This window comes from Gambusia affinis, linkage group LG22 (assembly GCF_019740435.1).
Source record: "Gambusia affinis linkage group LG22, SWU_Gaff_1.0, whole genome shotgun sequence".
In the NCBI taxonomy this organism is placed as follows: domain Eukaryota; kingdom Metazoa; phylum Chordata; class Actinopteri; order Cyprinodontiformes; family Poeciliidae; genus Gambusia; species Gambusia affinis.
The window spans coordinates 10,707,699-10,729,298 of record NC_057889.1 but is presented as its reverse complement, the minus strand read 5'-3'; the positions used below and the strand labels follow the sequence as shown (position 1 = coordinate 10,729,298).

The 21,600-nt window shown below is 35.0% G+C and overlaps 1 protein-coding gene across 2 annotated transcripts in view; it reads left to right on the top strand.

Annotated features, from left to right (window-relative positions):
- fig4a (FIG4 phosphoinositide 5-phosphatase a) overlaps positions 1-21,600 on the top strand; it is a 42,444-nt gene that overhangs the window by 921 nt on the left and 19,923 nt on the right. For both annotated transcript variants that reach the window (XM_044106546.1, XM_044106545.1), the window contains 14 exons: positions 1,288-1,386; positions 2,169-2,292; positions 5,047-5,203; positions 6,775-6,825; positions 7,463-7,626; positions 8,816-8,944; positions 11,174-11,274; positions 11,932-12,094; positions 13,809-13,906; positions 17,425-17,558; positions 18,954-19,070; positions 20,247-20,292; positions 20,951-21,099; positions 21,308-21,474. In XM_044106546.1, coding sequence (XP_043962481.1) covers positions 1,288-1,386; positions 2,169-2,292; positions 5,047-5,203; positions 6,775-6,825; positions 7,463-7,626; positions 8,816-8,944; positions 11,174-11,274; positions 11,932-12,094; positions 13,809-13,906; positions 17,425-17,558; positions 18,954-19,070; positions 20,247-20,292; positions 20,951-21,099; positions 21,308-21,474 — 1,699 coding nt within the window. The remainder of the gene's footprint in view (positions 1-1,287; positions 1,387-2,168; positions 2,293-5,046; positions 5,204-6,774; positions 6,826-7,462; positions 7,627-8,815; positions 8,945-11,173; positions 11,275-11,931; positions 12,095-13,808; positions 13,907-17,424; positions 17,559-18,953; positions 19,071-20,246; positions 20,293-20,950; positions 21,100-21,307; positions 21,475-21,600) is intronic.

Below are 21,600 nucleotides of genomic sequence, written 5' to 3'. Positions count from 1 at the left end.
TATGTGTCATTAGGTGAGTTACTCTGCTGTAACTAATGGTAGGCTGCAGGATACATTCAGATTGAATGCTGGATGATAAAGACAATAATTAAAACTCGTAAAAAACTATCACTTAAAACTGCACTTGTGTAAACCACTGCATTGTCATCAGTTAATTGATAAGTTTTAAAGGTCTTACATTTTCTGGAGCAGTATGAAATATGATTTTTAGTACTTTATAACTTTGAGAATGTCTATTGTTCCTTCCATCTCGCTGTTTCTGGTTTTTGTAGGTTTCATATTTAAAACCTCATCGCTGTATGGAAAATTTCCAATGAATTCATCACAAACTTTTGTATTTATTATGTAAGAATGAATTGAAAATGCCTGAGAACTGAAATCTTGACTTTGGAAAAAATATGGAACTTTGTCATCAAAAATGTTTAGAAAACTTGGAACGTGGAGAGTGATAGGGACAAATTGCTATGTTGTAACACTAGATGGCAGTAGATGTTTACTTCGAATAAGTGTATCCTTTCGGCTTTGTCAAAATGTACAACCTTTAGATAGTTTTAGGTAAATGGTGTGATTTTTGTTCCCCCTGTCATGTTGCTAGAAGGAAAGTAGATATTTTAATTAATTTGTATGTTTTTCACTCATTCAAAAGTGGAACAGGACAGAATAGTTCTAATAGTTACAGAACGTACAAATACAAGACGTTCTAATTTTGACACTTCTTACTGGCCTCCAAATCTTTGGCCATTTTGCCACTGAGTATGATGAGGATAATAACATGAAAGGAAGAGACATAAATGGAAATTCTGATCAAGATCTTATGGTGTAGATTTGTTATCAGATATGTGACATGTTCAAATTATTCAGTACTGGTTACTTTCTATTTTCCATACAGTGCACTGATCAATATATTACTTAATTAAATGTAATTATATATAGTTTATCAGGCCTTTATACATTATAGTGTGTGATTGCACTGACTCCAACTATATGCCGGTTCATCATATTAATAAGTCAAAATGGCCAAATAAAGTGCTGTAGAAGGGAAGAATGGCATGTATTTCTATGAGCTGGATTTATAAACCTGCATGTCTTTTCTTTGAATTTTATAAATGAATTTATGATGTGGTAGAATAAAATAAATATACATATTGATTAACTGAATACGTAAGTTTTCTTATGCATAACAATACTTTTTTTTATTGAGTCCTGTTTATTTTTTTAAACTGTGCGTTTGTCTTCAGTGTGTGCTTAGAAGAGTCTGCTCATTAATGATTTTGTTTTTCTTACCAGAGATACTTTTTGGTTGGCAGCAACCATGCACAGACCAAGCACAGAGTCCTGAAGATCGACCGCACTGAACCAAAGGATCTGGTGATAATTGACGATAAGGTAAACTATGACATTTCATAAGACTCAGTATCATGTCAATGTATATGCGTATGCAATACAGCACTGTGGGCTTTTGGTGACTTTGTTAATCTCTGAGCATGTCACAAATGTAACATCGACGAGTTCTTCCTATTTGGTTGCCTGCTGCTCATTTCTAAAATGTATGAGCTGGTTGTTGACAAGACTTTGGTCATGTTCTTGTTTACTGTGATGTGTGCATTATCATGATGCAGCCATGACTAAAGATGTATCATCTCATGTTTTCAATTTTGAATACTCAAAAACTGTGACAATGTTGCCACTGGTTGCAGAATCTCATCTTGAAATCACTTTACATTGAGTTTGCCTCCAAGGATGACAAACCTTATTTCCCCAGTAAGACAGATGTCACCTCATACCATCACACATGACCACTGTAGCCACGTCCAGGCTTGCAGGTGCTGCTATTCAGACTCCAATCAGTCACCTGACTGTCAACAGCTAGTGTACCAGAAGTTCAAAACAAGTCAAAAAACAAAATAAGCAGTGAAGACTAGGGATTTTTTTTTTTTGTGGACAACCTATGTACTCAACTCTGCTACTAAACTCACAGAAGCATTTTCTTTACACAATTAAAGCTAAATAAACAGGCTTTGTAATGGTTTCAGATTTCTTGACAAAAAATATGTTTCAACAAAGAAGTTAAGTTCAATCAATATAGGTATCTATCTTTATAACGATACCAATCTAATCCCAGTAGAATAAAATCTGTATTTTTGCTATATATGTTTTTCTGTCTGTAGCATGTGTATAGCCAACAAGAAGTGCGGGAGCTACTAGGCCGTCTGGACCTGGGAAACCGCATCAAAATGGGTCAAAAGGGCTCGTCTGGTTTGTCCAGAGCTGTCTCAGCTTTCGGCATTGTAGGTGAGTAAAATTTGTTCACTTGCCCCCTAACTGGCATTACTTTGACTATTGCTTTGTTAAACAATGCCTACAAGTAGTTTATTCTAAAGCAGAAACAGTGTGGGGTGACCTGGTTTTGCTTTTATGTAGAGGGAATTGAAAGGACGAAGTAAAAGGAGCACCTGCTTGTGTGGTGCTGTTAACTTTATGTAAACAGGCAAAAAGCAAACATGTTGAGTCTCCTGTCAGGTCAACACGTGCTGCACCAACACATTTTGTGCAGTAGACAAGATGTCTACATATTCATTAATCAACCTTTTCTGTTGCACAGAAAACAAATTTTCCCTCTCTATGGTTTTCATATTGACAATTAGTAATTCTTGGGAAAATTTAAAAAACTGTGCTATTTTTTGTTCATTTAAGGATAATGGTTCTCACTGTGGTTTTCTCAAATCCCAAAGCCACAGAAACTGATTTAATGCAAACTTATTTTGTTTTCCGTCTCTTCTTTAATCACTTTACATTAGGACAAAATATGTTGTTTTTGAGATCAATAGACACTTAAAAGATTTTTTCTTTATTTCATTGGTCAGCGAGCAGTGCTGGCATAGTTACTTTGAAAAAGTAACTTAGTTACTGCTCTGATTTTATCTAAAAAAAATACTGAAGTACTGAAGTTAGATAAAAAGTTATTTTACTATTTACATTAGTTACACACATGGATAGCAGAAGGGGATCATGTTTATTATGGCACAAAACAACGACGAGTCAACCATGTTTAAAGGCAGATTATTCTCTAATAACTGTTTGAACAACTTCTTCAACTCACCTCCACTGACTGGTTTTTCACCTAAGTCCAGATTTTGTTGTTGAATGGTGGAGTACCTCGTGTCGGTTTGCACCACCTGGCGGTACTTGCTCTCTCAGTTCGACTGTGTTGTCCGGCGACTCCAAATGTTTCTTTGAATTTGATGTGGTATTTTTGATGCTAAATAGGACAAACCCAAGTATAGTGCTTGTTTTTTCAGGTAGAAAGCATGCATCTCTGTCCTCCCTATGTTGTTTATGTTTGTGTCCAGCTGAGTAATGGTACACCAGGTAAATTTTGATATGTTTTAGAAATTTCCCTGTAACAACTAAAATTTTAATTTACAAAAAAGGCATTTTGTGTCTACTCAAGCTATCTTGAGCTGTAGTGGGGCAAATATTTTGTCCACAGCTCTTTATATATACAGTAATCTCTATTTCATCAGCATGAACAAAAAATTTACCCAGACTGAAATTAGATTTCTTATTTTAATTTCTGGAAAAGTTTCTTAAAATTATGAAAGCTACTTCTCAAGGAGAAGCAATGCATGGATAATTGTTTCTACATGTTGCACACTACATCATTTTATAGCATCATATTAAATGGTCACACTCATGCTAACAAAGTCTATTTTTGACATTTAATTAGATGATCTAATTGCTTATTTTCCATCTTAGTTCACAAGTCATTTTTTAGGCCCTTAACAGTATAAGTGATTCACCCATGTGGGTTACAGTGCCTCTTGGAAACGCTTTGCCTGGTACAGTTCTTATTATAGTATTTATTAAGGATTGCCATTCTAAGTATATTTTTATTCAATGTCATTTGCTGGGCTTGTCATTCTGACCCAGTATCCTGGTAACAAAACACAGCGTTCTGAAAGAAAGGGAGTTCTGAATTAAGTGATAACTATTTAAAAACATTAGACATTATTAGCTTACATTAAAAAAAAACAATTGGCATAAAGCCTTTTTTTGTTCAGGAATATTTTTTTTTCATTATCAACTAAGAAAAAGCCTTGAATGTCTTACAGAAGACCGAATCATTTATTCATTATTAGAAATAACATGCAAACATGTTATGTGTGATATTTGAGAACTAGGTGAGCCACGTCTAAAAGCAAATAATTAACCTTGCTGCAGGTCGTATCTTTGAGAGATTTCAATGATAAAAGCGTAAATGCATCAGTAGTTTATATTTAAAAAGAAATGAGTTTTAATAAACCTCTGGTAATGGGTTAAATAAACTGAAACATTGACATACTTACCAAGTTGTTGAGAGTTTGTATTGAACTGATGAACTTTAGATACTCTCGCAGAGAAAGAAAATCTGTGTCAAGTTACATCAGCAAGGATTAGTGACTACTAGGTTACCTTGCAAATTCATTCCAACCCTTTGAAGTTTACGACATTTTTGTCTGAATACTACCACAAACTCCAATGTTCTAATAGAATATATGTGATACAAAAATACACGTATTCAAATCATTTCACTCTGATATGCTTAATGCAGTTCAGTCACAGTAAACAAGCTGCCAGAGCTACAATGAAATGTTTAGTGCAAAGCATACTCTTGTTAGAATGTCCCAGTCAAAGTCCAGTTTTAAAACTTAAGAATTTCTGACTATACTTAAAACTTGACATTCACAGATACTTTTGTCCATTCAGTTTTACTGAGCTTGAACAAAAGAGTAAAAACTACTGTTTACATCCTACCAAAGATGTGCAGTGGTTGTTGCAGAGAAAAGTACTTCAACAATATATTGTCTAAGGAGTGTTGAACACAGATGACTGCAACACTTTTTATAGTTATATAATGATGCACTACTTTATGTTGGTCTATCACATAAAATCCCTATATATTACCTTAAAATTTGTGTTTGTAAAATAAACGTGTTCCTTAAAAGAAACCTTTACTGATGTATTTGTGTTATTGTTGTTTTTTTATCTTTCTTTCTTTTTTTGCAGGGTTTGTGCGTTTCCTTGAAGGATATTACATTGTACTCATCACCAAGCGCAGAAAAATGGCTGACATCGGTGGCCACTCCATTTATAAAATAGAGGACACCACCATGATCTACATCCCCAATGACTCCGTTAGAGTCTCGCATCCTGATGAAGCAAGGTGTTGTCTCAATTGCTCCATCATCCCTTTATGTGCATTTTTTAATATATTGAGTGTAAATTAAGATGTCTAATACTAAAGGAGAGATGCTGATATTTTTTTCTATTTATATCTTTATATTTACAAATATAATATCAGATATATATAATAGGTATTTCTTTGAAATGCATTAAAGTGTTTTAAGCTTTGGCTTAAACACAAAGATGACCACGTACAAAGTTAAACCATGATTAATTTCTAAATTTGTGTTTCCTCTTAAATGGTGATTTAATAAGCCTTCATTAATACGAGTTAATTAAGATGCTTTGATGAGTTCGAGGCAGCAAAGCAACAATTTACTAATTAGGTTGCTTTTGGTATTTTCCGCCATCAAATGCTTTCCTTCACATTCTGTCTGCATTTTAGTTCAGTCACACCTACAGACAAAGTAATGAACGAAATTAAATTCCAGCTTGATGAAACTTCTTGAAACTAATATCTCTTTAACAGGTTATTCCAAGGAGAACAAATCTCCTTGTGGCTTAAAAATAGTTCAGATGTAATACCACACCTACCACGGAGTGTGTGCAGATCTATGAAAATGCTTATTTGTCCACATCATCCTGTTACCACTGAAACTAGCTTTTTTCTTTTGATGGTGGCCTGACATTTGTCGAGTCTGGCCAAGTTCGTTTCTTTAGAAGTAGGAGAAAGACTTGTGATCAATGCGTAGAATATAAGCACATAGGAGGTAATTTTCAGGGCAGCAAACTAAAAAGACAAATATCAACATACTTGGAGTACACATTAAAATGCACAGGAGTTGGAGTACTTGATTCATAAGTGGGTACGTTGATTCAGAATATCTTTGTATGCCTGTACCAACGGAGATCAGTATTTGTTTCGACTGCCTCTTGTGGAGAAAGCATTCATATCAGGATCTAGATATGTTCTGTACACCTCTGTGTATTGTGGAAGGACCTATAAGGGGAAGGGAAGTTGAAGATGACAAATGTAAGTACAACTATGAAAAGTTCAAGCGTCTTCATGGACATTATGAATGGATGATATGGGTTTCAGATTTTATCACCATATTAAGCAATATCTTTTGAGGATAACATTAAAAGTGACAACATCTACAGCACAAATGCACCACTAGTAAGAATTTAAGCAAGGGTTACTCAGAAGTTATGACAACAAGCCATGGGATGATATTTCCTAATACAATATTCAGACAAACTGTTTACGCCGATAAAGACTCACTCACCTCAGCATGCCAAATTCTGTAAGTGGATCCAACTGGCAGTAGTTCAACCTACTTTCTTATTAATACTGCTGAGCTTTAATCCCTCTGAAGATTAGGTAGTCTTTAAACATCCACCACAACTCACACACCATATGAAACAAAAGGAACATAATAACAGTTATACTTCATAGATCTGACAGGACATATGCCAGTTTCCCCACATTTAGATCTGCATGATGTTATTAGATCTGATGGTTATCTACTGAAGCTTGTAAATAAGTACATTAGCTCATCATTGTGTTAAATTTGGGACAGCTAAGTTGATGACTGTGTTTTTATGTTAAAGGTACGTGCGAATCTTTCAGAATGTGGACCTTTCCAGCAACTTCTACTTCAGGTACGACAAATCTGAGTTTAAATTCTTTGCGTCAAAAACCTTCTTGAATTTAGGTTTGCATTTATGGAAAATTACATTGTATTAGTTTGTCAAAAAGAGATTGAGTCTTAATTTCAACAAATTAATTACAGTTTATCATGAGTGAATTTTTAACTCAACTGTTTGAATTAACATAAAATAAAAATATATATTTTAGCATTATTCTGTTTTTTTTAATAAGATGACTCTCAAAATTTTAAATAAAAAATAAGTAGCTCAATTTGCTTTCATTAAACTAATAGCAGAACCTGTATAATTCCATAATGCATATCGGTCATATGACAGTTGGCTCACAAATATATTAAGATGGTGCCTTTTGGAGGAGCAAATGCATGATTTTATTTCTTTCTGTTCTGAGCCTTTGAAGTCTAAAGTTAGGAATGAAATTTGCACGCATCAGTTTTAAAAGATTTTCTTTGGCTGAGTTAACAACTCATTCTTGGTTGATGTAAAACGTGCTCGATATTTCTTACTGTTCTAATCTCTATTTCTGTAGCGAATAGAGATGGGTGAAGGTAAATCACAAATGGGTGATGGTAAATTACGGGGCTGAACAGCCTGTTCTTTCTTCACATGACACTGCCATTGTGCCCTGCAGCTACAGCTACGATTTGAGCCACTCATTGCAGTACAACCTGACATTGCTGCAGAGACCTTACGAACTGTGGTCGGCGGCGCCCCCCTTAACTAAGGAAGAGGAGCACACACAGGGCAAACAGGACAGCTTTGACATCTTTGAGGATGAAGGTTTGCCTACACAAGGTGAGCGGAGGTGAATCACTGTCACTTTTGTTGAATGTCTTGCCTCAAGTATACCTGGGTGGCCTCTTTTATGTTGAGGTCATACTGGTACGTACAAGATAAGGCCAGCAGAATAAAGGCGGTAGACTGTTTGAAGATTAATTGGATGGAGGCGAGCCTGAAAAGAAGGAAGAGTCTGAGCTAGAATGGCTAATTGAATGAGAAATAAAGCATACTTTGGTCACAATACAAAAAAGCAAACATCCACTATGTGATATTAACAAATGTTTTGGAGATGTATTCACTATTTTAAATATATAATGGTTGTAAAATAATTACATTGGAGATCGTTTCAGGATCTCAGGAAATAATTCACCGAATTAGTATTCCAATAAGATAAATTGTTGCAGTAACCAAATATAGCTCTGTGAAATTATGTAATAAAATACCCCAATCAGCCTTTGTTCTCTAGTGATGTAGGAATGTGCATGGCTTTTACATGACATCAAAATAATTTTCACCACTTTCTGTCTATAAACACAGTGAGCAAAATGTATTTTGTTGCATGTTTTTGTTTTTAGTTTAATTCATATCAGGTTAAGGATAGGGACAAATGCTGTAATGAAAAATGTAAATGATCTTGCAATTTCTTCATTCATAGTAGTTTTACTTATAAAATTTGTAAGAAATTTTTAAATAACTTTTCAAAAAAAAATAAACTACATAAAAAAATATATAATTGACATGTCACATCAAAGAAAAATGGATATTTCACAGACATAAGCTGTGAATTATCAGTGCATCTTAAAATGCATTTTAAAAAAACTGCTTTTGGATGTGTAGTAAATTTTTTAGTAAACCTGCAAGACGTAATTGCTAAAACTTTTTTCTTTAGTCGCAACCATTCATTTTGTAATTTATGATACTTAGTTGCATTTTTAAGCTCTTCTTGTAGATACTTGTACATAAGAGCAGATGTACTTGTAAAAAAACCAAAAAGACTTGCATTTTCTAACAAGCCACTGATGACATTTATATTGCAACACACACACATTTCATTTTGTGGCACCTTTGTAAGTTTTTAAATGCACTTCATTGTTTATGATGCATAGTTTCCTTTAAATATGCAGTTTTCCAGAATATTATTTGGACTGAATTCATGTCAGTAAAATGACCCGCTTGTTTAATGTGCTCTGATTTTCCGCCACAGTGGTTTATGGTCTCCAGAACGAGCCGTACTACAAGTACGTGTGGAACGGGAAGCTCCTTGAGCGGATCAAGGACATTGTGCATCCTGACTGGCTCATGTACATAATCCATGGCTTTTGTGGCCAGTCCAGTATCCTTTTTAAGCAAGGGAGTAGTTTTATTTGGTGTTTTTTGTTCTCTTGATTTCTCTGAGAAGTTTTTTTTTGTTTTTTTTTTTCTTGAGCTAAACTTTTCGTTTGTTTCTACTATTGTTAAGAAAAGCGTAAAAGTATATTGCTAATAAATAACACACAAAGTACCTTGCTGAGGCTTTGAATAGAGATTTAAGTGAACACACGTACCCACCAAACACAGTTGCATTTGTTTTTTGTCCCAATTTTTCTCTTTGTTGAGCACGTGGATCTCACTGAGCTCCAGTATGGGAGTCAGAGTGAAATTTGCAGGATTTGGTAACTAAACTGAAGCAAAATAAATTTGATGGGTTTCAGCAAAAGTTATCAGGTGTAAAGACACTGGTGATTACATAACCTCTCCTTATGTTAATGTCTGGGAGCAAGTTAATTGTGCATGTTTTTTTTTTTTTTAAGATCGAAGGCAATGTCAGTGTTTTGATTAAAACCTAAGCTTTTGTACATTTTAATCCAATCTTTTTTAATCTTTTAAATAAATATATTCTGGATGCATGTCACTAAATTGGTTCCACATGAATAATTTTCTCTCGACTTATGAACAGCTTTTGTTATAATGATTAATGATTTACTCCAACAAAGCATTAGGAGACTGATTGATTCGGGTAGTAGTCTGCCTTAGGCTCACATTAAAATTTCAAGTCATTCACCATCAGCACAAATCATATCAAACCAAGTGAAATATGTTACTTTTTTACTAATATTCTTTTCAGGTGTGAGTGATTCTGAACAAATAAATATTTCTAGGCCAGCCTTTGTCTTTTGTTTGCTCTGTAGTTCTTCATTTAAAGTACACAGACTGATAAGAGAGTAAGTGCTTTTCTCGAAATCTCTATTATTTTTATTTTTTATTTTTTTATTTTGCACATGAGTTTGGGCTGCCACACACTGACAACGTGTGGGTGAGTTTAGATGATTCCTAGAAACTGCTTAGCCTTCACTGGAATTTCAGTGCAACAACAAGAGAGCCTGATGGTGCAACCCAGCGAGATTCAGTAGATTGGGTATATCTAAAAGTATGAAAGATCAGGAAAGTACATACTCCAAAATAATGTGCAAGACAAGACACTACCTAATTTTGTTGGTGTTGCATATGCACTATTTAACACCCCTCCTCTTTCAGTATATCATCAGTCAAATGTATCCACATCTTAAGTGATTTGCTTTCACAATAATATGCTGGTTTCTAAGACTACAAGACATGAGATACAAAAACATTAATAAATCAAAGCCTGTATAAAAGCATAACATCAGATTAGATAAAAAAAAAGGTGAAAGAAATATTGTAATAATGAGAAGTGTGTCCGGATACTGTGTAGTACATCGTTTCTATGGTTGGTTGGGTCGCCTCTTGAATGATTTATGGCAGGGGTGTCAAACTGCAGTCCTCGAGGGTCGCTGTCCTGCAACTTTTAGATGTGCCTCCGCTGCACCACACCTGAATAGAATAATTAGGTCATTAGCAAGGCTTTGGAGAACTGATCTACACAAGGAGGAGGTAATTAAGCCATTTCATTCCAGTGTTTTGTACCTGTGGCACATCTAAAAACTGCAGGACAGCGGCCCTTGAGGACTGGAGCTTGACACCCCTGATTTATGGCATCAATGGTGGTTTGGAGGTAATCATTCTGAGGCTGCACTGAGTTGTTAGTGAAGGTTACTTTGATGGCGGCCTTCCGGTTGTCTGCATTATTGTGTGTGGAGTCTCTCGTCTTCCTTGTATCATATAGGGTTTGAGTCGGGCAAGTCTAATGGTTAATCAAACACAGAAGTCTCAGGATAATTAATTGATGTATTGGTATTTTTGTCTAGAAAATGAGATCAGCATCTCAATAAATCTTGTTAGTACTTTAATATGTCTTGGTAGAAGGCTGTACTGACTTTGGATATGGTTAAGTCACCAGCAAATAACAGAACTCCCCAAATCACCACTTGCTGTGGAAACTTTATATCAGACCTCAAGAAGCTTTAAGTCCTTCTTCTGCAATCTACCTGTAGACATTGATGTTCCAAATTTTTTAAATTTAATAAAAAACAACAAAAAAATAATAAAATTTTGATTTGTTAAGACGTACATAAAACGCAGATGCATCAGAATGTTCAAATTTAAGACTTTCATTTTGCTTTTGCCAGCATATTTATTCATTTAATCCTTAACCCACTGACTTCAGAGCTTCTGATCTACGGTCGACCGGTTCACATCACCCTCATTGCCAGGCGCTCCAGCAAATTCGCTGGGACCCGCTTCCTGAAAAGAGGTGCCAACTGCGAGGTACAACCGTTTCCATGGCAACGGGGACAATAGATAGTGGAAGCAAAGATGAGGGCCATCAGCATGATTGAGATGACTCAAATTGATCACAGGGGGTTAATTGGATCCCCTGCCTCTTTCTTCAGTATGCATGAGTATCTGTGTGGGTGTTTTGTGGAAAGAAGGATGAACTTAAGGCACAATTTTTGTTTTTCATCCTCCTGCTTTGGACTGTTTTCATTTAAAAAATTTTTTAAAACAATATGACAAAAATAGTCATATTTTTGTGGACACATGAATGAACATGAATGGATATGTGTATATATAGATGCAGTCTTTTTAAATAAAAAAAAATTCATAATTAATTTTAGAAAAAATTACCCATATCATCCTTCGCCTTTGCTGTTTGCTTTTTCTGTATGAAAATGAAAGATGATTTTTATCCTGTAATGCTACAGAAGCAAATAGTTCTGCAACTAATATGTCTTAATGTACTTTCAAGATTGTGGCAATTTCTCAAGAAATTTCTAAAGATCATTGTCAGTGCACATACTGCAGCTGTTGCTGTACCAATATTTTTCCATTTTTTTCTAAAAAACATTCGCTCTCTGTATTTGAAAATGTCTTGTTTTTAATCCCTTGTGTATGATTTAATAAAGTTTTTCTTTTCTACCCCAGGGGGACGTAGCTAATGAGGTAGAGACCGAACAGATCATCCACGATGCCTCGGTTATGTCTTTCACAGCAGGAAGTTACTCCTCGTACGTCCAGGTCCGAGGTTCTGTCCCACTGTACTGGTCTCAGGACATTTCCACCATGATGCCAAAGCCACCCATAAGATGTAAGACTTATGGCTATCTCATGCACTGTTAAAGGGAGTCTTTTTCATTGCTTTGTGTATATGTATTCAGCTTTACTCGACAAAAAGAACAGACTAGTTGTCTTTTTAATAAGTTAGTTTAATAACTTATCCTTTGCTTTTAAAATATTATGAGGCAGCAGTGAGGCCCAGGAAATAAAAAAGTGCCAATGTGAATTACATTTTGCTTCTCAAAACCTAAAACAAACTGTTTGGAAAATTACAGTTTTATATTAAAATAAGACTTTGGTTTCTTACAAAGGCCGTTCTGTTTCCTATACAAACCTACGTAAGTAGGATTTAAAAAGATTAATGGATAAGGACAGGATGACCCCCTCAGGGTTTCCATATTTGTATCTGTCTCATTACGAATGGAATAAAAGCTCTATAACCTCAACCAATGGGAGGTGGTCGGGTGAGACTGATGACACTAGAGACTGATATGGTTTACCGTGTGTGTGTGTCAACAGAAATACACTGAGGCTTACCTTAGTACAATGCCTGTATTAACTGATAATCCCTTTTTCCTCTGCTAGGGCCTTTTTTCATCCTCAGATGACTTTTGGTCGCTCAATGTATCTCTCAAAATCCCTCTTGGCTTGTCTTATTGTCCAGGTCCTCAGATACTTAGTCCTTATGTGACTTTTGGAAATCTAATCCAGGCCTCGAACATTCTGGTTATATTTCTTATTATATGTTTGAAATATAGTATATATATAGGGAGATATTTATTAAGAAAAAATAATATCCAAACACAGTGCAGTTTAAGAATTGAAGCACTTTGTTTACTGCTGCAGCAGAAAAATGTTGTTTTTTTTTTTGTCCTAAGGATTTTCCACATCTTTACCAAGGGTGGCAGTTAATGTGGAAGATGGTGTACTTAAATTCAACTCCATGAAATGGCGCTTAGGGCAGTCTGACCTATTTGATGCCTTTTTTTTCTCACTTAATTTTCACGCCACATAGCAGTTCTGCGGCTCAGCGTGTGTCAGATGGGGACAGGTAATGTTTTGCAGGTCTTAGAATGAACAGAAAAGTGTAAATGGAAGTGAAGACACGCAGCACAAAACGTGAAGCAGGGGCGCCTGTGGTGAAGTTTGACATCACAGACTCTTAAGTTTTAGACTCTAAAAGTTTCAACCTTGAAAAGAAGCGTGCACAGATTCCAAAAAAGGCCATGGATTGATTTCACTGCTAAAAGTTGCCATAAGTTTTTTTTTTTTTTTTTTCATTTGTTTTCTGCCTTTGTGAACCACTGGCTCTCCTGCAAATGCATACAAAATTCTTTCAAGCCTTTTAGGGAAAGTTATTTTGAGGCAATCTTGCCAAAGTTATGGTTCAACCCCCCGTGATTTTAGACTGTTGCATTTCCTATATAGGTGTGATGCCATCTGTTACAGGACGAATTTTTTTAAATGTCTTATTGCATATTGTTCTTTATGACTTAGGTGATATGTATGATTGTCAACCAAATGCTTCAAAGGCAGTATTGTAAGAATTGTATGTCTAAATGCCCAACATCCTTAGCACCCCACTTAGACAACATATTGCCATATATGGAACAAGATAATAATGTTGAATTCTTTTTAAAACAACCTTAATCAGATAAGGATTTTTTGCATTTTCTTGTAGTGTATCCTATCTCATTCTGGTCTATTTTCTTTTTTTTTTTTTTTTTTTTTTTCTGTTTTTACAGTGGACCAAGCAGATCCATATGCTAATATAGCTGCCCTGCATTTTGACCAGATGCTGCAGCGGTTTGGATCACCCATCATCATCCTCAACCTGGTTAAGGTGATAAGCATTTACAGAAATGTCCCTCTGAGATCGAAAATCTCATGTGAAGGGGAAACCTAGCTAAGGTGGTATCCCACTAATTAATTGGCCAAATAATAAGTCAATAATTGTCCTCACCTTTATGTAAGGCCAGAACATATGCAGATTTGCAAAATAAAAGTGTGGTAGTTCATTGGTGACTTAGATTGAAAATATACAATATAGGTTTAGCAAAAATGTCTATACTTCCCTTTTAAAATTAAGTACACTTTATAAAATTACAGATATGGACTTTTGCGGCTTGTATTATTCTTAAGCTGAGTCAACAACTTTGTTATCAGAGCATTGCCTTTTTGGACCGTTTAAAAATGAGGTTTTTCTTCCTTTTTTTGTATAATGAACAGTGTAATTTGTTCAGGTTTGCAAACCTTTAAATTCTCAAAAACCTTTGGAACAAAGAGAACACAAAGAAAAGCCCACCTATGCTTTAGACTCACATTATAGGTACTTGAACACCTACAGTTATGTTTGCCCTGAAACTGTCAAAGAATCTGACAAACTCTGGAGAATAATTGCACAGCATTTAAAATTATTACTTGGAGTATAACTCTCATTTACCTCTTCCTACCTTGAATAAAAGACAATTCACACAACAAAGTTCTTGAAAAGCTGAAAATTATTTCTTAGATTTATCAAACATCCTGTTTATTAAAGGTACATATGGAGAAAAACAGCTTTAAATCTATATTCACAGATGTTGATTAAAGCAGGATGACCTTGCATAGCAATGTTAATGTTATACTTAATTTACTATCTATGTTTAGGATAAATTAAGAAGTTATTCATACTTAAAAACATTAACTGACAGAAACCTTGATGATTCCATCATTTTCATTCAATTTTAAGCAGATTCACTATACATGGTAAATGAGTTGATTCCCATGCATACTGAGTTTTATTTGCTGGTGTTATTAGTATGGATTCATGTCTAGATTGATTTAAGCTTGGACCTTTTTTCAGAGGTTAATCCACTTGCGAATTTTATGTGAGATGTACTTGATCATAAAACTTTTTACCACTTTGATTTCTCAAATATATCTGCTCATTGTAAAACAAAAATAAAATCCCTCCCTTTGTTATTTAGAAAACTGGCATTTTACTCTGTGGATTATTTAGGAAGCAGACAGGAAATATTCTGCATTCTTTAAGTATTTATCTTTTTATCTGCCTGTGGTGTCACTTGACCGGTGTAATAGGGCAAGGTGGAATGTGTAATTTCTGCGGCATTCAATTGATTTCTGTTCATTAGCTGTGAGCTATTATGGTCATAAAAGACTTTCTCAGTGGTGTGAGATCACCAGCTGTTGAAATCCTACCCAGGGCAGTGGTAATATCAGTATTTAAACTGCTCTTAGTTTTAAAGTAGGGATCACTGCTAGAACCTTCCCCCCTAATAGGGGAGCAAACAGTGTGCATATTTCACTTTACTTCCACTTGGCTGTCCATCACATCGTACAGCTTCAGACATATGAATTATAGCTTGGATTTCCAGCTCACGTTGTCACTCACAAGGGGAGCTGCGACATGAGGGACCAATCGCAGACCACCAATGTCCGCACAAGCAACAGCCATGTGAAATCTGCAGACCATAGGGAATAGAAGAGGGATTTGCCCCCTTCTTTCACTGTACACTCCCTCACTTATCCCAGAGAGACAGATAGAGGGGGGAAAAAAAAGGAAATTAAGCATAAAGCCTCGACAGCCGACCCCCCTCAGTGGAGACGCTTAGGTCAGCAGGTATCCTGTCAAGTCTAAGATATGTTTTAGAGGAGGAGTAAAGAAGCACATGGCCAAGCATGTGAATGACTTTTACTATAATCAAATTGGAATAAAATGTTTTAAAATGTCAAATGTGTGCAAAAAAAATATTTTTAGATAAGATAATAAGGTAATTGTTTTAATGTGATCACAATTATTGGAATATTCACTCGCACAACTGTACTGGCAAAAGGGGAACAGAAAAAAAATAACGTGTCGAAAAATATGCTTTTGTTGCCTTAGAATAAAATTTGACATAATTACTCCCATTATCTCCAGCTTCCTCGTGTTCACACATGTGCGTGTGTGACTGCTACAGATTCTGGTTTGATGTCAGAAGCTGCACCCTCATAAACCATTGACAGTCATGTTTTTCCATTCATACATGTAAACACTTCATTGGGGCCTTTGTGAGTGTGCGCACATATATAGGATACTTATAGTATCTCATTTGAGTGTAGAATGTGTGATTGTGTCTGACAAGCTCTGCAGAGTAAGTGATAGGAAATGCTCTGGTAAGTTCGCTGGTTGCCATGTTACTTTGCTGCTGCTAGATGGTGTGAATGGAGATGTGAACCTGCTTAATGACGCATCCATGACAATTATCACCCAGAGTGAAGGGTCATAAAGGCACAGTGTGGGGGCACACAAATAACTTAATGGATGGTCTAAGTCACAGAGACAGACTGACTGCATCCCTTTTTATTGGCATAAGTCATTATCTTAAGGCTAGAAGCACATGTGGCTGAAATCAGATGTTTACATAGACTGTAAAAATAGAGAAATAACTTTTTTTTTTCCTGTCATCTTACATAAAATTAGAGTTAAAGTTTTTTGTTTTAGAAAAGCACTACAGTCTGAGCCAAATCCTAGAATAATTTGATCATTTTTACATACTGTTATAAATTTACATACATTAAGTTTGACATTATTTTTTTTTTTTTGGATCAAGTGTCTTTGCTCTCCTTCCATTGAGTAATTTGCTGGGATTTTGGCCTTTTCTTCCTTACTAGTATAACTGATTCAGATTTTAAGGGTCAAATACACAATGTGTTTAAATTTTCATTTTCATTTTTCATTCTTTCCCAATAAATCCTAATAGGCCTGAGATCAAGGCTTTTCAACAAGCTGTCCAACAGACCGATTTTGTTGTCCTTAAGCCACTTTGGGGCTAATTCGGTGGTATGCTTATGGTCATTAGCCAATAGGAAGTCATATTTTTGCCGAAGTTTTAAATTCCAAGTTGATATCTTCAGATATTGAAAATTTGCACAAAATGCCTATATGATTTCATCTATTTTTTTAAAGTACATGTTCACCAATGAATTATGAAACTACCAACATCATAAGTTGTGACAATGTTCTTAGCCCTTCAAGTTTCACCCTTTTTTTCCCTCCAAACCTAGCAATGGTCATTATGACCAAACATTTTAAAAATGTTGGAGTAAAGGCTCCTTAAAGGAAATATAAAATTCTAACATAATAAGGTTAGATCTTTTTTTGCATCAAGATATGTGTTTTTAGCTTTTATCTGATATATCAAAAAACTGCATCAAGGAGATGTAGTTGGTTGATAGATTAAAAAGCTGCCTGATGCCATTTCCATCTAGTTTACTTGGGCACTCGCCATAAATTCACTTCTCAGTCCTATTTTAGCTGTCTGGTGATGATATCTGTTAATGATGTAACCTGGTGTACATCTTTTTTGGATTCTACAGAAACGTGAAAAGAGGAAACATGAAAAAATTCTCAGTGAAGAACTCTACCCAGCTGTGATCAACCTCAATCAGTTCCTCCCTCCAGACCATCGCATTGACTACATTGCCTGGGACATGGCCCGCTACACCAAAAGGTAATTAATTTTAAGAATGTAAAAGAATCCGTACCATACAGTTGTCCCTCAGTGGGGAAAGTCACCGAGCATCTCCAGCAAAGTTATAGACAAATAGAAACTGCCGGGGTGCTTGTATTAGCTTATAAACTGCAGATTAAATGAAAAAGTAAAGAATGTATGGTAAGTTACACAATTAATAGTACAATCATTCAAAGGTTGCATTAATGTGTTGTTAGAATATTTCTGTTGAAACAATAACAAACACTTTGATTGAGTTGGTCATACTTAACTTAGATACATGGGGAAAAATATATGTATAATAACCAAATAATCTGCTGAAGAAGTCCAGGTTATTTGAAATTAGTTTTATACAAATAAATGTTGGATTTAAATGACCTAGATTTATAAATCTATCACCATCTCAGTGCTCTGTCGAACTTCATCTTCAGCTCCTGACTTTATTATTAGGCCCTTTGGTTATAATCCATTTATTAAAAATGAAAATTCCCATTTTGGACTAAGCTAGACAAGACGTGCCCTTTTCAATAACTCAATCTTGTGCATCTTTATCAAAAGGCTAAATGTGAATAAAGAGCATCAAATACAGATAAACAAGAAAGAACAGATTTTCAATTTAAATGCATAGTGAAATGCCTTCAGTAGATAAAGTGAAGCATGAATGAAAGAGCATCCTTTGCCAAATATAGACGAACTGGAGTGTGTGTTTGGAAAATAGCAATATCAAATGACAAGTCAACAGTTGCCTCAAAAAAAATCACCAAATTAGACCAGAGTATTTAACCTATACATTTCCACATCATTTAAATGTAGACAAGCCCAGTTGTCAAGATAGACTTGCTTCCCTTGACTTGTTTTTTTATTAAACAAAACAAAAACAAAATAAACGTTAAGAATCCCTGACTTTTCTGGCTGGCAGTTTGTGGTGATTCTCACACTTGAATGTACCTGCCAGGAACAGCTTTCAGCACCAAACGGCTGTGACAGGTTTTGCCAGGCATCACACATGACATCTTGTACCTGTACACAGGTAACACAAGTTTAAGTGGCCATTAGTCAGTTTTTTTTCTTTTTTTTTTTTTTGCTAAACATAAGGGGAAGTAAAGGGAGTTTCCTTTTTTGAGAAAAATGTTGCAACTTTTGTGTTTGTTCAAGTGGTGAAGGTAGAGTGTGAAAAAGAAACCCAAAGCAACAAAGTAGATACTTTTCAATAAAACTCTGAAATAAAACCTTTTTCAGAAGAAATTTATCAACATTTTTTTTAATTTACATTGAAAATAATTCAGTTAATAAGATATCCTTATATGAAAATGTATCATTTGAAAATCTAGGAACATCTTACCACCTGTTTACGGATATGGTCATATAACGGTCAAAATCTTTTCTATCTTCCAGCAAATTGTGCAACGTTTTAGACCGTTTGAGCATGATAGCAGAAAATGTGGTGAAGCGAACAGGTTTCTTCATCAATCGCTCTGACTTCTACTGCCACACCCTGAGACCAGATGACAGGTGAATCTTTGTTTTCACACTTTCTGCTGATTTTTATTTTCTTTCAGTGAAAGCAAATGTAAAACATACATAGTTGTAATCGACATATCCAGACTAAACAAACTGCAAAGCTTTGTCAGGAATATTTTACTTTCAAAAGTCTTTGCGAATGTGATCAATCTTTTCTTCTTTTTGCAGGGTCAAGTGTATTAGTATTGCTTGGATTTGAAAGATATTAATTCATAATGGAAATGATGCCTGATGGCGGGTCTAATGCAAGGAAACTTTCGCTAATAAGCCAAGTAGATTGCCGTCTCTCCTCTGAGAGACTGGTTTCTTCACCGTCTGCATATTTTAATCGCTTTCAGCCGCTATTACCGCCCTGTTATGTAACCCAGCAGCCATACCCTGGCCAATATTTATTACTCTATTGCATTACACAATGCTTGCTCACTTGCTTTATTTTATACAAATGCATGCACGCACAACCACGATTCCTTTGTACACACTCATAGCAGTGGATGAACGACTTATGATGGCACCTGTAGTCTTCATCTGACACATGGGGGACGGTTCATGTCTGAATTTTGGTTTTTTAGACACCCTGGTTTTGTTTTGTTCTGGGATATATTACCAACCGCTTTAGGCAATTCTGTCTCAATCTGAATGAAGTCATTGAGTTCCTGCAGTGACGAGGTACATTTTGTATTACAACACTTCTTAATTTTTTGTTGTGGTTGTCTTAAATCTTAATATAAACAGCCGGAGGTACCCATTCATTTTAAAGTGCCTCTTTGAAAAAGCAGATATTGAATGATCGTATTTAACCTAAGAAAATATATACATTCAAATATTTTAAGGCCTTTGAAAGGTGGGTAGTTAGCAATTGCTTTTATTCTGGTATTTTTAATTGAGTAACATTTTGGAAAATTTACTTTAGTTTGTGCTCTTCATCATGCAGCAGTCCAGCCTTTCAAAACCTCTTGGTAAAAATCTATATATTGGTCATATATATTGGCAGTGTTCAAAGCATGTTTAAAAGGTAGTGGCTAATAGTCTGGAAATTACAGCATTTAAAATATTGAATATTAATAAAACTTTCCTCTGATTTTATTTAATCTTCCCTTGGGATCAGTAAAGTATTTTTGAATTTGAATTTTTACCTATTGATTTTTTTTTATTTTTTTCCAATTTCAGGTGGCGAGATGTAGGTGGATCTGTTACATCCACTGGACGACTACAGGTACATCACATACTGGTAGTTTTGGTGTAACTTTGTAAATGGTAAAAAGAACTTTGTCTAGCAAATATTTCTTTAAATGTGACCTTAAGACATGTGATGAACATTTTTTACTACTGCTACTGTTTTGTTCATTTACAAGTATGAATTTTGTTTTAAGCATATCTTAAAACCCGAATCTGAATAGCTTCATAAATATTCATAAATTAAAAAGTATAACAAAGTATAATAATAAGAATGGAAAAAGTTTCTTGTTTCATAGAGCTACAACAAAACTGAAAGGAAAGTAAAATAAATAAAATAAAATAATTGTTATTGAAAATAATTTGCAAGATTGGATTTTTCACGCTGAAGGTCATTGGCTAATTAAACCATCTGTCTTATAGGCTTGAACTGGGAGGATGAACTTTAAAATTACTAAAAGAAAGCAGAAAAAAACATTATTGCTACGTTATAGTTTAAAAGAGTATAAAACTGGTCTGAAAGCAGCTCGCAGAGAGTATTGCCTCTTAATATTTAAGACTTTGGTAACAAAATTACATAATAACTCAGTTACTTTTGAATTTTAAATATTACCAACAGTTCTGCTCAAATTTATTTTCTTTTTGGTCTTTGGAATAAATAAACCTCTTGTAGGTTAATGAAGATTTTGTTGTTGCAGACTGGTGTGTTGAGAACCAACTGTGTGGATTGTTTGGACCGAACCAATACAGCCCAGTTTATGGTGGGAAAATGTGCACTGGCTTATCAACTGTATGCACTGGGAATGATTGATAAGCCCAAGTTACAGTTTGATACAGACTGTGTCAGGTAAAGCTAGCTTAATTCTTTCACATTTTACCATGATTGTATGTTTTACTTCAGTAAAAGTTTCAGAATCTCATCATTTGACATCTGTTTAGCAAAATAAAACAATAATAATAATAGTAATAATAATAAACTTGTTGTCATGTATAATATTTTTATCTGACCAGTCACAGAAATTAACTTTCTTTTATTTGTCACCTTCTTAATTCAGGCTATTTGAGGAGCTGTACGAGGATCATGGAGATACTTTATCTCTGCAGTATGGCGGCTCTCAGCTGGTCCACAGGGTGAAAACCTACCGCAAAATTGCACCGTGGACTCAGCACTCCAAAGACATCATGCAGACGTTGTCACGGTACTACAGCAATGCTTTCTCGGGTATGTATGGCATTGACACATGCAGCTATGCACAGTTTTTAACAGTTTTTAAAAATAATTTTCTTAATTACAGCTAGAAAAATATTTCATTCGTCACACTTTGTTTAAATTAGAACAAGTTTCTAG